At 40.8% G+C, this 17,634-nt stretch overlaps 2 protein-coding genes across 4 annotated transcripts in view; one reads left to right on the top strand and one right to left on the bottom strand.

Moving 5' to 3' along the window:
- The window catches only part of LOC101611577 (protein FAM210A), a 31,121-nt gene extending 18,529 nt beyond the window's left edge, over nucleotides 1–12,592 (bottom strand). The window contains exon 1 of the mRNA XM_004656823.2: nucleotides 12,346–12,592. The gene's annotated coding sequence lies outside the window, so the exon portion shown is untranslated. The remainder of the gene's footprint in view (nucleotides 1–12,345) is intronic.
- An 89-nt stretch (nucleotides 12,593–12,681) lies between these two features.
- Nucleotides 12,682–17,634, top strand: part of LOC123457484 (mRNA cap guanine-N7 methyltransferase-like) — a 32,939-nt gene continuing 27,986 nt past the window's right edge. The window contains exons 1-2 of one of the 3 annotated variants that reach the window (XM_045141370.1): nucleotides 12,682–12,752; nucleotides 16,307–16,736. In XM_045141370.1, coding sequence (XP_044997305.1) covers nucleotides 16,344–16,736 — 393 coding nt within the window. In that variant the 5' untranslated portion in view covers nucleotides 12,682–12,752; nucleotides 16,307–16,343. Of the gene's footprint in view, nucleotides 12,753–13,850; nucleotides 14,072–15,127; nucleotides 15,196–16,306; nucleotides 16,737–17,634 lie in introns of those variants that run through there. The other 2 variants (XM_045141369.1, XM_045141371.1) reach the window with 2 other exon arrangements.

Genomic DNA, 17,634 nt, shown 5'->3' with positions numbered 1-17,634 from the left:
CCCCTCTACGATCAGTAGTCATCTACCCACCTCGGAGAAGGGCGCAGGGCTAGAAGACAAGTTCTTGTGAACAACAAACTGGTGTTGAACACAAGCAATGTCTAAGAAGATAGTACTCTGAATGGTATGTAATTCGGACAGACACAAATAAGTCAACTTGAAATTCCACCTACTACCAAACCCCAGGCCAGCCTTTAGGTACCAACATGCCCCTAGTGAAGGCCAAGGCCATGGTGGCTAAAGTGGCAGGAAGTGGTACACAGGGAGGAGACCACTGTGTTCAGTGAACACGCATGCATGGTCAAAGCTGAGACTCTGAGCGTCCAGTGAAGGTGACTTTCAAAGTCCAAGGGGCAGTTTCCCTGTGACTCCCAAAGCATATGGGAAAGCTAGCCTGGCAAACACAGCAGCCAACAAGACAGACCTTACCTCAGGCCTGGTAAGAGAGAGGAAGACTGAGTATTTTCATAGAAGAAAGGTTGGGTAAAAGTCTTCATGCTGACCTTCTGGTCTCAGGTATGCTGAAGGTTTGTGATAGAATGTGGCCTAACTTCAGTGTCCCAAACCATTTGAACATATTTGTGTCTTTCCACAAACCGGAATTTGTTGCATAGCGATACATTCACAAGCTAGGCCAATTTTGTTGGCTGTAATTCACCAAGTACTCCTGAGATCACTCGATACTGTGGCCACTGGTAATCAATCACAGCTACAGGTTCTTTGGTTTAAATCTTTTTCTTTCTTTCTTTTCTTCTTTCTTTCTTTCTTTTTTTTTTTTTTGAGCCAAGTCAGGAGTTTGGTATACATTTAAGCATGATGTTAAGAGAGAGAGAGAGACAGATTTAAGAAAAGGACAAATCTATCCCTACAGTGTTTTTACTCCAATCTGTTGCTAATATAAACTCTCAGATCACACAATATACTTCACACAATGGCACAGAGTTATACATGGTAATAAAAGGACCATTGAGGCTACAGGGCTCAAAAAGGCTGACTAGAGAGAAAGAGAGAGAACTGTAATCTTTGTTGGTCTAGCTATTAGGTGTGGTATGTATTTTTATTTTTTTTTATTGATAACTTCCATAATTATAAACAATATCCCATGGTGATTCCCTCCTCCTCCACTTTCCCCTTTGAAACTCCACTCTCCATCATATCCCCTCCCCGTCTCAATCAGTTTCTCTTTTATTTTGATGTCATGACCCCACAGTGCCTGATGCTACCTACACAAGTCGATCATATCAGGAATAAAAAGATCATGGTATGTTTATAATATACCTGCGTCCATGTGTTCTTAGTTGACTTTGATGAGTTCACAGGTGGTAATATATTATTTGCATGAGTAAGTAAGCCCTCAGTCTGTGCTTTGGTTTTATGATTTTTGTTTTTTTGGGAACTTTGATCCTTTGAAAAGATATAGCATTTTGTGTAAATTAACATGCTCTATTAGTAACTTTGGGAAAGTCATCAGTCTTTGGAAAAAGATGTCCACCTGATCTTTGAAGAGCTCCTGTTATTAATAAAGCATATTATTGATAAAATTATTGAAAAGCAGGGAAGTAACAAATTTAATGAAATCCTATAAGAATTCACTAAGAGACATAATTTGGTTCTTTGGAAGATTTAACAATGGTTCCATCTATAACATAGTGTATTTTTATTGGCTCAGTTCTGGCATTAGAAATTCTCAAAAGCAGAATAATTCAAAGGATGTGGTTTATGCAATAGTATTGAAGCCTTCACATACACTGAGGGCGGGGCACTAAGACTAGAGTTACCATAAGCAAACTGCATGCCTTGACTTTCTCTAAGCAGCAAAACTAAGTCTGACTTAAATAACAGTGATGGCATGATTATGAAATAGGTGGAAATAGATCTTGAGACTCTGAATCTGATGAAAGAAGAAGAAAAATGACTGTTTCCTATTGGCTGGCATTCAGAGAATTTAGACAGCTGGGAGAAGTCATCTGATATAGCCAGGAATGGTGATGTACACCTTTAGTCTTTGCACTGTGGGTGGGGATTATCTCTGAGTTCAGGATGAGCCTGGAGCTCAATGAGTTCTATGGTCAGCTTGGGCTCCTGAGACCCTGCCTGTAAACAAACACACAAAATCATCTGACTAGGCCTACAACTGAACCCTCCCAACATGGATATGCAGATCTGATAAGGCCATTCTAACACTTCAGTAATCCTAAACCTTTGTAACCCTTCCTCTAGTGTTCCAAAGAAGGTATGGTATTACCTTGCAGTCCAAATTTCATCTAACCCAACAGCCAGGTACAGCTTTTTCTAACCCTCCAGTTACAACACTGATCCTAGAAGCTTTGCTTACTGAGTATACATCAATAAACTGAACTTCATCTAACTCTAAACTCCTTCCACTATTATTCCATGACATCTCCTCTGGGTGCTGGCTTAGCGGTTAAGGTGCTTGCCTGGGAAACCTAAGGACGCAGATTTGATTCCTCAGTACCCACGTAAGCCAGATGTACAAAGTGGCACATGCATCTGGAGCTTGCTCGCAGTGGCTAGAGGCCCTGCCGCACCCTTTCATTCTCTCGCTCTCTCCCTCTCTCTCATAAATAAAAAAGATTTAAAAAAACATTAAAAATTATCATTCCTGGGCTAGAAATGGCTCAGCAGTTAAAGGTGCTTGCTTGCAAAGTCTGATGGCTTGAGTTTTAATTCCCCAGTACCCACATAAAGCGAAATGCACAAAGTGACACATGTAGTTCATTTTCAGTGGCAGGTGGCCTTGCCACACCCATACTCACTCACTCTGTCTACCTCTTTCTCTTTCTAGTAAATATTTTTTAAAATGATCATTTCCACAGTAGTTGATACCTATGGCACTGAAAATGCAAAAAATAATTGTAAGAATGTTTGGCACAATCAAAGAAGACATGATTAAACTCCTGAATGAAATAAGGAAGAGAATATAAAATATGAAACAAGAACTCAATAAAGAAACAGAACTATCAAAAAAATCAAACTGTAAACTTTGGAAAGAAAAGGTCAATAAGTTAAATTTTTTAAATGCCATAAAAACCCTTACCAATAGATCAAATGGAACACAGACTATCATGGTTTGACAACATAGTCGATGAATCAGAACATCCAGTCAAAAACTCAGAGTAAAAGTCTGATCAGAACATGCAAGCTCTGTAGATCCCATTTCGAGACCAGATGCTAGGGATGGAGTTTAGTAGTACAGCATTGCCTAGCATGAGAGGTCCCTGATTAAATTCTCTAGCACTCCCCACCCCCCTGCCCACACACACAAAAATAAAAGATCAAACTTAAAAACTACAAGTATTAGTCGGGCATGGTGCTGTGCACCTTTAACCCCAGCATTTGGGAAGCTGAGGTACGATTGCTGTGAGTTGGAGGCCACCCTGAGACTACATGTGAATTCCAGGTCAGCCCGGGCTAGAGCGAGACCCTACCTTGAAAAGAAACAAACAAAAAATTGTAAGCACAAAAGGAAGGTACAAGTTAAAGGCATTTTCAATAAATACATTCAATAAGATCACAGCAATCTTCCAAATCTAGGGAAAGAGATAGCTATCTAGACATGCGAGGCATTTAGAATGTCAAACAGACAAGACCAAAGAGAAGCATCCTCACATCATGTTAGTAAAACACTAAACACAGAACAAGGGAAATGCCAAAAGCTGCAAGAGAGGGGCACACCATGTCACCTGTAAATGAAAACTCCTCAGAGTTACAGCATTTCTCAGAAGCCTCAAAAAAGCCATGAGTGCATAGAATAAAGTATTACAAGCCACAAATAATATTTTTCCTTAATAGCCCATGGAAATTATCCAAAACACTATGTTTTAGGATATAAAGTCTTAACAAAAACAAGATAATTAAAAAACTGTGTATTCTATCTGATCACAATGGAACAAAAAAGAGAAAAACTACATAAATGACAAAGTCATGAAGATTGAACATCACAATATTGAATGGATCTCTGAAGAAATCAGGAAGGCAATGAAAAGGATTCATAGACTCAAATGAAAATGAAAGCACAAAATACCAGTACCTGTGGGATACAACAAAAGCTATTCTAAGAGGGAATCTGATAGATAGCTATAAATACCTACAGTAAGAAATTAAAGTAATCTCAAATAAATTATGTACATCAAGATCTTAAAAAAGCAAGAATAAGCCAAACCCCAAGTCATCAGACAGAAAGAAATATAAAGATTAGAAATTCATGAAATGAAAATAAAAGGAATCAATGAAGCCAACAGTTAGTTCTTTGAAAAGATAATCAAAATCGATAGGTCCTTAGCCAAACTAACAATGACAGAACCAAAGAATTAAAATTACAGATAAATTAGGTAAACATTACAACAGATACAAATGAAATGAAAAGCTATATTCCAGTAAGTTGAAACATGTAAAAGAAATGGACAAAATTTCTAGACACTTATGATGTAGCAAAATTAAATCAAGAGGATGCAGGCAACTCAAATAGATCCTTAACAAGCACCAATGAAGTCTCCCAACTAAAACCACCCACACCCAGATGGGTTCCCGGCTGAGAGCCACCAGCCTTTAAAGACTTACACCAGTGCTCCTCAAACTACTCCACAAAACAAAGGAAAGAATTGCTACCAAACTTATTCTACAATGCTAATAATACCTTGATACCAGAAGAGATTAGGATCACAACAACAAGAAAATTACATGCCAACCTCACTAATGAACATGAATGGAAAAAGTCAATAAGATACTTAGAAATTAAATCCAGCAACACATTGAAAAGATTATTCATGATGACCAAAGTTGTTTCATTCCAGGGATGCAAGGATGGTTCACCATATTCAAGTCAATAGATGTAATACAGACATAGAGCTGGGCATAGTGTCGCACGCCTTTAATCCCAGTACTCAGGAGGCAGAGGGAGGAGGATCACTGAGTTTGAGGCCATCCTGAGACAACATACTGAATTCCAGGTCAGCCTAGGCTAGAGTAAGACCCTACCTCGAAAAACCAAAAAAAAAAAAAAGGAAACTGACCCACAATCCCATGGTGAATGCCAGCAATCCCACTGAGAAGGGCCCTCAATGGAATATAGGCAGGAAGGACGGGAATGATGGTACCAACACATGGTATATCCATACAAAGTTTCTACTTAAAAGAAAAAAAAAATCTGTAAAACACTAAAGAAATTAAGAACACTAGAAGAAAAGACCTTCAGAGCTCATGGATTGACAGAATTTACAGGGAACATGACTCTATTACTAAAGTAATTTATAGATTCAAATGAACTCCAAACACATGCCCCACTCTGTGTATCTGTCTTTATATGGGTACTGGGGAATTGAGCCCAGGCTGTGAGGTTTGCAAGCAAGCGACTTCAACATCTAAGCCATCTATCTCTCCAGCCCATGTCTGGCTTTTTACATGGGTGCTGGGGGTTGATCTCAGGTCCTTATGTTGTATAGCAACTGCTCTTATCTCTGAAAGACAGTAACTGTCAACCAAGGTTACTTTATCCTGCAAAGCTATCCATTCAAATAGAGAAATAAGGACATTCCACAACAAAAGCAGGCTAAAGGAGTATTTGAAAAACCAGATCTACAGAAAATACATGAAAGAATCCTCCATGCTGAAGAGAAAGAAAAGCACACCTATAATGAACCTGGAAAAAAACAAACCATTACTCAATTACTAGTTAATAGAAGAGAGCAAAGGAAAAACTGGAAGAACTACAAAACAAGAAAAATGGCAAAAATAAATACACACCTTTCAATAATCTCTCTTAATATCAACAGCCTCAAGGCCCCAAGAAAAAGACATAGGTTTGCAGACTGGGTTAAAAAACAGGATCCTTCAAATTGCTGCCTCAAAGAAACTCACCTTTCTACAAAGGATGGACACGATCTTAGGGTGAAAGGTTAGAAAATGCTGTTTCAAGCAAACGGGCCAAGAAAACAAGCAGGGGTTGCTATCCTAAAATCTGACAAGGTAACATTAGTTAGTAAAGATAAGGAAGGACACTTTATATTGATTAAAGACACACTCCAACAGGAGGACATTACAGTCCTAAACATATATGCACCTACCATGGTGGCTCCCAATTTCATCAAACTAACACTGTTAGAACTAAGGTCACAGATAACACCAAGCACAGTTGTAGTGGGTAACTTCAACACTCCACTCTCATCAATTGAATTGATAGGTCATCCTGGTATAAAATACACAGAGATGCAATTGGATTAAATGAGATGACAGAAAAAATGGACCTAACATATATATACAAGACATTTCATCCAAATATTGCAGAATACACATCCTTTCCAGCAGCATATGGAACATCCTCTAAAATAAGACCATATGTTATGACACAAAGCAAATCTTAACCAATACAGGAAAAATTGAAATAATTCCTTGCATTGTATCTGATCACAAAGGGATCAAACTACAAATCAATAGCAAGACAAGCTATAGAGCATACATAAAATCATGGAAACTAAACAATATACTACTAAATGATGAATGAGTCAATGAAGAAATCAAGAAGGAAATCAAAAAATTCATAGAGTCAAATGATAATGAGAATACAACATACCAAAACCTTTTAGACACAATGAAAGCAGTCCTAAGAGGGAAATTTATAGCTTTCAGTGTCTATATTGAGAAATTAGAAAGGCCACAAGTAAACAACTTAATGCTTCATCTTAAGGCTTTGCAAAAGAAGAACAAGGCAAACTGAAAATCTGTAGAGAGGAAGAAAAAAATAATGGTTAGGGCAAAAAATTAATGAAATAGAAACCAAAAAAAAAAAAAAAAAAGAAAGAAAGAAAAGAAAAGAAAAACACCAATCAATGAAACAAAGAGTTGTTTTTTGAAAGGATTAACAAGATTGATAAGACCTTAGCAAATCTGACTAAAAGGAAGAAACACAAACACAGACTAAAATTAGAGATGAAAAAGTTACCATCAATACAGATACCAGAAAATTCAAAAAATCCTAGGAACATATACTCCACTAAGTTTGAAAATCTGAAAGAAATGGATGATTTCCTTGATTTATATGACCTACCAAAATTAAATCAAGATAAGATTACCCACTTAAATAGACCTATAACAAGCATGAAGACCCAAGGAGTTATAAAAAAAATTCTCCCAACTAAAAACAGCCCAGGCCCAGATGGGTTCACTGGTGAATTTTACCAGACCTTGATGGAAGAACTAACTCCAATCTGTCTTAAACTTTTCCATAAAAAAGAAAAGGAAAGAGTCCTACCAAACTCCTTCTATGAAGCCAGCATCACCCTGATACAGAACCAGGCAAATATAGAACAACAACAAAAGAAGAAAATTACAGACCAATCTCCCTCATGAACATAGATGCAAAAATTCTCAATAAAATATTGGCAAACAGAATACAAGAATATATCAGAAAGATCATTCACCCTGACCAAGTAGGCTTTATCCCAGAGATGTAGGGATGGCTCAACATATGCAAATCGATAAATGTAATACATTATATAAATGGACTGAAGGGCAAAAATCACATGATCATCTCATTAGATGCAGAAAAAGCATTTGGCAAAATCCAACATCCCTTCATGATAAAAGTACTACAGAGACTGGGAATAGAAGGAACATATCTCAACATAATAAAGGCTATTGATGACAAACCTACAGCCAACATAATACTAAATGGAGAAAAACTTGAAGCTTTTCCACTAAAATCAGGAACAAGCCAAGGGTGTCCACAGTTCCCACTTCTATTCAGTATAGTACTGGAAGTCTTAGCTATAGCAATAAGACAAGAGACACACATGAAAGGGATACAAATTGGAAAGGCAGAGATCAAGTTATTATTTGCAGATGACATGATTCTATATATAAAAGTCTCTAAAGACTCTACCAGCAAACTGTTAGAGCTGATACAACACCTATAGCCATGTAACAGGAAATAAAATAAGCACACAGAACTCAGTAGCCTTCCCATATGCCATCAACAAACACACAGAGGATGAAATCAGGGAATCACTTCTATTCACAATTGCATCAAAAAAAAAAAAAAAAAAAAGGTGGGCGTTGTGGTGCACGCCTTTAATCCCAGCACTTGGGAGGCAGAGGTAGGAGGATCACCATTGAGTTCGAGGCCACCCTGAGACTCTATAGTGAATCCCAGGTCAGCCTGGGCTATAGTGAGACCCTACCCCCCCATAAAAAAATATACATTGGAATAAACCTAACCAAGGAAGTGAAGGAACTAAATACAGAGTTCTCAAAAGAGGAAATACACATAGCATATAAACATCTAAAAAAAGTTCTACATACCTAGTCATCAAGGAAATGCAGATTAAAACTACTTAGAGATTCCATCTCACTCCTGTCAGAATGGCTACCATCATGAAAACAAATGACCATAATGCTGGCAAAGATGTGGAAAAAAAGGAACCTTTCTACACTGTTGGTGGGAATGCAATCTGGTCCAACCATTGTAGAAATAAGTGTGGAGGTTCCTGAGATAACTAAAAATAGATCTACCATATGACCCAGCTATAGCACTTCTAGGCATATATCCTAAGGTCTCATCTCATTTCCTTATAAGTATGTGCTCAACCATGTTCATTGCCGCTCTATTCACAATTAGCTAGGAAATGGAACCAGCCTAGATGTGCCTCAGCTGATGAGTGGATAATAAAGATGTGGCACATTTTACCCAATAGAGTTCTACTCAGTGGTTAAAAAAAAAATGAAATTATGTAATCTATAGAAAAATGATGGACCTGTAAAATACTATACTTAGTGAGGTTACCCAGGCTCAGATAGCCAAACGTCACATGTTCTCTCTCATATGTGGATCCAAGCTACAAATGATTGGACTTCGATATGAGTAGGAATAAAACTCAGTAACAGAGGCCAGTAAGCTAGAAAAAGAATATAAAGGAAATAGGAAGGGGGGGAGAACTTAGTAGTATGATACTGTAGTAGAACAGATTAATGGGGATCAAAAGGTATAAGTGAGGCTAGGGAAAGAGTAAAGAGTAAAGGAAAGGCAAAGGGAGGGCTAATCAAAATCTAAGAGGATATAAATAAATCATATGGAAACCTACATTTTTGGACAATGGAACACTCAGAAGCCATAGATTGATAATAGAAAATTTTCAGTGCCAGGGATGGGATACCTTCCAGTGAGTTGTTGGCCAGGGAGATCACTGATACCCCCAAAACATTACAGGCCCTTGCCAAGGCTCTTGGTTTCCCACCAGGAATAGATGGTAAGAACCTATTGCTGAAGAGTCCACATACTTGGGCTGCAAGATCACTGTGAAATCCTGCTGGAGCTGACCTGAAAACTTCCTCCATGTAGACTAGCTGATAGAGAGCTGGAAAAAAGCTATGCTGCATGCCTTTCAATGGGAAAGAGAGAAATCACCAGTGAAGGTACTGCAAGCCTTAAATTTGGCCAACCAGGCCAAATGAGCCAACCAGGAAAACCAACTGCTGTCCAACTGGACTGGAGGCCTGCTCCATGGAGGGAATACATCCCTGATACTAAAAACCTACAACAGGGGTAGTCATGAGCCCTAGGGGTGTAACATCTGCTGCTGTCTGGCTAAATGTATATACTATGCTCACCAAACTGCCCAGTAAGCACTGGTGATACCAGTGCTTAATGGCCATACCCATATATTAATGCCACTCTCACTTTTGGATAGAGAAGCTTCTCTTTTCAGATGGCAGTGACCTTGGGATGACTCAGAGGGCACCATGGTGCTGAGAAGTGACAGAAGAGTGCTCAGCACTGAAATATCTCTATCACACCTTCCTAGGCTCAGGGTCCACTGTGGAAGAATGTTAAGAGCCAAAGGAAGGGTAGGACTCCTTCTTCCTCCAGACACAAAATGGCTTGGATATCCATGACCTCACAGTGCCTGACATTACCTGCAAAGACCATCATAATAAGAAGAAAAGACCATGACATAAAAATAAAGGAGAGACTGATTGAGAGAGGGCAGGGATATGATGGAGAGTGGAGTTTCAAAGGGGAAAGTGGGGGAATGGAGGGAATTACCATGTCTACAATATGGATGCTGTCAATAAAAAATAAAATAAATTGAAAAGAACAATCTACCCAATAAATTAGAAAATGAAATAAACACAGTCCTCAAAAGATGAAATACAAACAGGCAGGCTGGGGAGATGGCTCAGTGGCTAAAGGCACTTGCTTGCAAATTTTGCTGGCTGACAGTACCTGTGTAAAGCCAGATGCACAAAGTGGCACATACACCTGGAATTTTTTTACAGCAACAAGAGGCCCAAACTGCCCGTTCTCATTCTTTCTCTCCAAATAAATTAAAAAAAAATTATTCCGATAGACATGTGTGTGTGTGGGGGGGTAACATTCAACAACCTTAGTCATCAAAACTACAATGAGATTCTTCTATCTCACCTCAGTTAGAATAGCTATCATTAGGAAAATGAGTAATAAAAAAATGCTGCCGGGCTAGAAAGATCACTTAGTGGTTAAGGCGCATGCCTGCAAAGCCAAAGAACCTAGGTTCAATTCCCCAGGACCCATATAAGCCAGATGCAAAGGTGGTGCATACATCTGGAGTTCCTTTGCAGTGGCTGAAGGCCCTGGTGTGCCATTCTGTATCTGCCTCTGTTTTCTCTCTCTCTCTCACTCAATAAATAAATAAAATAATTTTTTAAAATGCTGCTAATGATTAGTGGAAAAAGTGGGAGGGAAGTCCTCTATCCTCAGTTTATTTTACCTGAGTTCTCGTTAAGTGAACTGCCTCAAAACAAAAGATGCACACTTTTAATATTCCATGCATAACATCAATTCATTGTGGAGTGTGTATAAGCATATACTTAAGAAGCATTTAACCTATACTGAAAAAAAATTAAGTCACATGTGATTGTTCCATGCCTGCAATCCCAGCTAAGGAGGCTGAAGCAGGAGATCACAAGTTTCAGTCTAGCATGGACTACATCATGAGTCTGTCTTAAAAAAAAAAGAAAAAGTTAAAAGGCTGGGGTCATGGCTCAGCCTTAAATGCACTTGCTTGCAAAACCTGCTGGCCTGGGTTCAATTCCCTAGTACCCATGAAAGACAGATCATGCATCTGGTGTTTGTTTACAGCGGCAAGGGACCCTTATGAACCCACCCTTTCTTTCCTTCAAACAAATAAAACATCTTTTAAAAAGTAAGGCAAAAATTAGGCTTACTTTCTCTAAAATTACAACAGCGATTATCTGAAGAAACTTAACTATTGGAGCCAACAAATACAAATTACATAATACCTGGCCCTAAGGCCTTGAAAAAAAATATATGTATACACACACACACACACAGGGCTTTCAGTCTCTATGATCGTAAATTCTCAAACTGGGCTAATAGCAGATAACAAAATAATCAGTTATCTGAAATTGATTTCTACACTTATGTGTGACAAGTAAGACTTTTTCTTGGTTCAAAGGTTATAAAGGGGTCAACAACTTCAGGAGGGCTAATAGACACAATTTACAAGTGATCGAACTGGAAGATGGTGGTCTTTTATTGTTGAGTTTCTTTGTTTTGTTTTGTTTTTGAGGTAAGGTCTCACTCTACCCCCAGGCTAGCCTTGAATTTACACAGGGCTCCTCCTACCTTATCTTCCTGAGTGCTGGCATTAAAGGAGTGCACCACCAAGCCAGGCTACCAATAAGAGTTTGACCCTAATCTCGAGGTGAAAGTCCCCTCTATGGGTATTTAGCTTTCAGTTTCCCTAAATTAGGTGCTTCTGACTCCCTTTTTAAAAATTCTTGGGTGATGGACAAAGTGTGTCACCTGATCCTCCTCATCCCAAGCTGCCCATGCCAAAGTGCAGTCAGCACAGCAATGCACCCAGAAGTTTTGGGACCACGTGTGGGATGGCAGGTGAGAGAACGCCCTTCCTAGAGAGTATGACGTGCAGATTAGGCGGTAAGAAATGGCCCTCCAGTCAGCTTCCAAGGTGGCGATGTTGCTGTTTTTCAAAGGACACACTCACGACGGGCGCTTCCCTGCCCAAGTGGGCTTGGGGAACAGAGGAGCAGAGCAGAAGGGTTAAGTGGGTGCAAGGCCGCCCCGGTGCAGGATCTGCCAGGACTCCCGAGGCACGGCCGGCCAGCGCGGGGGGTGACCTCTCCGATAGTCGCCCGCGGGGCCGGGGAGGGTGGACAGCCCACGCCGGGGGAGAACGCCACCACAGACCCGGCGACGGCGCGCGTGGAGCAGCTGCCCCGGTGTGCGCCCCGCGCCCCCGGACACACAAGCCGCCCGGGGTGAAGGTGCCCTCTGACCCGACCCGGTGCCCCATACTGGACTCAGGCTACCTCTCAGGACGTTGAGGTCGCCGCCGCTTCCCGCCGCACAGGACGGAAGACAGCTCCTACGATGCCACGGCAGTGTCCGTCAAGCAGGGCGACTTAGTCAAACGGAGGTCACAGGGCCGAACCCGCAAAACTCAAGCGATTCCTAGGCCTCCGGTCGCCAGGGGCCTAGCCAGCCGCGCCCACTAGCAATGTGCTCCGAATTCCCCCGTGCCAGTTCCAGCGGCCACTCCGGCACGCCGAGGCGCAAAGCACCACGGGACCTGTAGTTCCGGTCGGGAGGAAACAACGCTCTCAGCCCAGGCGAGAGGGACATCGGAGTCTGCGCACTCCCCGGAAGTGACGTCACAGGGCCCGCGTGGCGCCGGGGCCTGTGTTTCCGCAAACAGAATCTCGGATGGCTTGTGTGGGTGAGTGTGACCGTTCGGTGTTCCCGGCCCGGTCGTGGCTTCTTTGTCTTTTCCCCTGGGCATAGGCGGGCTGAACGCTGTGGCTCCTGGACCCCGGCTCGTTTCTCGTCAGCCCTGTGCGTCCAATATCTGGCTCCGGGTTTATTGTGCGTGAACTCCGGAAGCAGCTTGAGGCGCCCCGCGCTGTGCCTCCCCAGACAGGGTAGAGCCGAAGCCCGAGGCTGCTTCTGCCCGCGCCCTGGGGCCGCGTGAAAGGGTGCTGGGTGACATGTGAGGATCCAGGGAGAGACGTCTGTTCTACCTGGAGTGGAACCTGAGTCAGGAATTAACAGGCCGAGTCCATGGCGTTAACGGAGGCGCTGGGCTGGAGAGTTGCGTTTTCCACCTCGGTCGCGACCCCACGACACACGTGTGTGTGTGTGTAAGGGGGGGGGGGAACCACTGCTTGAAGGCAGTGTGTGTGCGTGTGTGTGTGTGTAAAAGGGGGGGGGGAATCACTGCTTGAAGGCAGTCAGGAGAATCTGAAGAAATCAAGAGAAATGATGTGTTTCAGAGGTACAAAGCCAGCTCGAAATACTCATCTCCACGTCATTCTGTTGATTTCCCACAGTTCCCTTTGACGGGGTTTGAGGTGTTTTCATCATTGATGTTATTGCTGTTGTCAGTGTTACTGCGAAGCCAGAGATCGAACCCCCTGGGCCTTGAGCATGCTAGGCCAAAGTGCTCTATCATGGAGCTGTTTGATACTTAATTCTTAGTCATTTTTGCAGTCAACTTGAGTGCCCTTCAGACAATTGACGTGAAAGATAATATGTTAAATTGCTCTATCGTTTGAAGGTAAAATTAGTTTATTTTAGGCATTAAGTTGAAGAGGAGAAATTTAGCTTTTATAACTTGCTGGCTGGTGTTCCTAGTAATCATGTGAAGTAGTAGTATTGTGAATTAATTTTCTGATTGATTTATTTTTTGTCTCAGACTCAAGTTTTTGCAATGTGCCTTCTCTTGGCATTCTGTTATGTCAAGATAGTGACAGCTGTTGTCCCTTGAAAGTCTTTTCAGTTCTGAGTGACTTGTTTTCACCTATTCTTTTAGGCAATTTTGCCTTTTCTTTTTCTTTTCTTCTTCTTTTTTTTTAAATACAAAGGCCTTTAGAAAGTAATTTCCCACATAATAATTTTCAGGACCCGAATTTTTTGAATCTCAGATTGGGACTTTTGTTTGCTCTTCGCACTTACTAAACATGGCCTGATAGTTTAATGATTGACAACTTTCAAACTTAGTGAAGATATGATGCCCATGAAGCTTCTTGGTAGCAAGAGGTTGGTAAATTTACTGAATGATTTAATAAGTAGATGACCATAACAATTCCTGCCCAATAGATAATTCAGTTACTCCCTCTCCTTCCTATTTTTACATCTGAGCCTCAGAACATTTAAAAGAAGCTTAATGATCATTACAATGAAGACAAGGCTTCAAACTATTGTAAAGCTGTTTCTACTCTTTGTTTTGTAACTAGTTCTAGTACACATGAAATAAGGATTTTAGGAGTCCTTACTGTAAGTATAGGTTCCTAATTTTGTTACTTTTACATAGCCAAAGTAACTGAGAGAACAACTTAAAAGGTTTCAGAAGCTTCAGTTCGTAGTCCTTGTTTATAATAATTCTGGGCTTGTGGTAGGCAGAGCATTATGGTACTGAGAGTGCATGGGAGGAGGCTGTTCACCTTGGCAGACAGGGAGGAGTTACTTGGGACCAGATAGAACTTGCAAAGTCACACCCTGAGGGACTTATTTTCCTCCAACTAGCCTTCACCTCCAGAACCTCCCCAAATAGTGCCATCATCTGGGAACCAAGTGTTGATGAGCCTGTGGGGGAAGTTTCCTGTTCAAACCTAACATTTACATTCCTGGCCTTAAAGTTTCAAGGCTCTTTTTATAATAAACATGCATTCAGTCTATCTCCCAAGACTCCCAGAGTTTTAACAGTTCCAACATTGACCCAACGTCTACATTCAAAGTCTCTTCTGCCTCCTGAAACCTCCTGAGCCTGGCCTTCACTGACTGCATTTCTTGGCATTCTTGTTTTTTAAGTTCCCTACAAGTTTACCCTTCAAACTCTGGTTAAAATATTATAGTCTTGGTCTGGAGAGATGGCTTAGCGGTTAAGCGCTTGCCTGTGAAGCTTGTGGACCCCGGTTCGAGGCTCGATTCCCCAGGACCCACATTAGCCAGATGCACAAGGGGGCGCACACGTCTGGAGTTTGTTTGCAGAGGCTGGAAGCCCTGGTGCACCCATTCTCTTCTCCCTCCCTCCCTCTCTCAAATAAATAAATAAAAATATAAAACAAAATTTTTAAAAAAAAATCTCCTAAAAAATATTATAGTCTTGTTGCAGCTTACCTCTACAAACTGTTCCAAGTTCTTCCCTCAAACCAGTTCTCCAGGTATGATTGCATTGCCAGAACAATAACTCTACTTCTCTGGGACTAGTTTTCTGTTTTAAATACTTTTACATCACTGACCAGATGCTTGAGAAAGACACTCTAAGGGAAGAAAGCTTTATTTTGGCATGTAATTCTCTTAAGTGTTCAGTCTGTGGTTGCTTGGCCCAGGGCACTTGGGTAGAATACCATGGCAACATGAATGTGTGGCTGAGGAGCTTCTTAGCTCATGATGGGCTGGAAGCAGAGTGGAAATTACTGAGGACCAGCTATAACTTGAATGGTATACTGTCAGAGACTGCTTCCTTCTACCTAGGCCCCATATTCTCAAGTTCCCAGAATCTCCCAAAATAGCAACAGTAAAGGACCAAGCATTCAACACCTGATCTAGTGGAGCATATTTCATAGTCAAACACTTTTCCAGACCAAATGCATTTAATAAATATTAAAGAATAAGTATGGCTTAACAATTTGGCACCTGTATAAAAAGTTGATACACATAAAATGGGGGAAAGGATAGTATTTGTGTTTAAATTTTGGTTGACCACTCCTGCTTACTGATGTATACTGTTGGGTACTCCAAATCATTAAAAAAAATTTTTTTTGTTACTTTTCTTTATTTGAGAGTGACAGACAGATAGAGAAAAAGGCAGATAGATAGATAGATAGAGAGGGAGAGAATGGGTACGCCAGGGCCTCCAGCCACTGCACACAAACTCCAGACGCATGCACCCCCTTGTGCATCTGGCTAACATGGGTCCTGGGGAATCTAGCCTCGAACCGGGGTCCTTAGGCTTCACAGGCAAGCGCTTAACTGCTAAGCCGACTCTCCAGCCCTCCAAGTCATTGTAGATTTTGGATTAGAGAGGCTGAACCTAAATCAATGTATTACATCATCAGTTTTCATGTAGTGACTTCTATGAATAATAAGACTAGATATTTGGGGAAATACAGTTATTACTGCTATAGGTTCATAATTCCATGCATAACAGGCACTGTCAGTTCTCTTTTTTGTTTTGGAAATCCTAGTTGGTAAGTTAAATGACATTTCATTAAGATTACTTTAAAATTGGCATTAGTATCTTTGAGTAATACCAAATTTTTGCTGTTCCAGTGTTGGTGTATGAAGTTTTACTATCACTATAATAGAAATGGAGAACTATGGAAAGATGTCTCCTGAGTGGGCAGAAGCATCCATAAATTCTGAAAAAGAATCAGCTATTAATGAAACCATGACAGCATGTGAGAGGGGGCTCTCTGTGAAGACCCCTGTTTGTGAGCAAGTAAATAAACCACTGAAGGGAAAAGTGTCTGAAGATGCTCTTCTGGGGGAAAATTCTGCTTGTGTGGAAGATAATCCTTCTAGGAAAAGAAAACTTGCTAATGAAATTGCCTCAGAGGAAAAGGGTTCTGGTGATGATGAAGGCATTTCAGTGAAAAGAAAGAAAGAAACAGATAATGTTCCAAAAGATGAAACTTCCACTGGAGATACTATGCAGAAAAAGAGGAAAATAGAACCCGAGGATGTTCCTACAAAGAGACAGGTATGTTGCATGAATTTTTTTTAATTTTAATTTTAATTAATTTATTTGAGAGTGACAGAGAAAGAGGCAGATAGATGAGAGAGAGAGAGAGAATGGGCGCGCCAGGGCTTCTAGCCACTACAAATGAACTCCAGACTCATGCGCCCTCTTGTGCATCTGGCTAACATGGGGCCTGGGGAATCGAGCCTCGAACCTGGGTCCTTAGGTTTCACAGGCAAGCGCTTAACCGCTAAGCCACCTCTCCAGTCACGTTGCATGAATTTTATTCATAATATAATGTTACCTGGAAATGTGCATCAGATGTGGAATTATGTTCGTTTTTAAGTAATAGTTTAGAAATATTCTGCTTATAATAGATACAGCCTTAAGTCACAGCAGCTTTTAACTCTTTGACTTTAATTTTTGTTAAGGTAAAATTTGTGTGGGAGTAAACTTTATATTATTTCAAAACTCTTAATTGACCAGAAACGTGAAAGCTGGTTTCTGCAGTTTGGGTTTCATAGTTTTGTGTTGTTTAAAAAATGGTAGGAATATAAAGTCCCACTAATTTACCTTTTTCGGGGGTTTTTTTTTTTTTTTTGAGGTAGGGTCTCACTCTAGCCCAGGCTGACCTGGAATTCACTATGTAGTCTTAGGGTGGCCTCGAACTCACGGTGATCCTCCTACCTCTGCCTCCCAAGTGCTGGGATTAAAGGCGTGCACCACCACGCCCAGCCTAATTTACCTTTTTCTTTTGTTATCAGGTGTCTAAAGTAGTAAGATGGTAATGTAAAGTGATAAATTTCAAGGTCATGCCCAGTTTTATATTATTTTTGTAATATTTTTATTTATGAGAGAGAGAGAATATATAGGTACAACAGGGCCTCCAGCCATTGCAAATGAACTCCAAACACATGCT

This window comes from Jaculus jaculus, unplaced genomic scaffold (genome assembly GCF_020740685.1).
Source record: "Jaculus jaculus isolate mJacJac1 unplaced genomic scaffold, mJacJac1.mat.Y.cur mat_scaffold_74_1_287302_arrow_ctg1, whole genome shotgun sequence".
Taxonomy (NCBI): domain Eukaryota; kingdom Metazoa; phylum Chordata; class Mammalia; order Rodentia; family Dipodidae; genus Jaculus; species Jaculus jaculus.
Note: the sequence above shows the minus strand (reverse complement) of the source record. Positions and strands in the feature narration are given on the sequence as shown.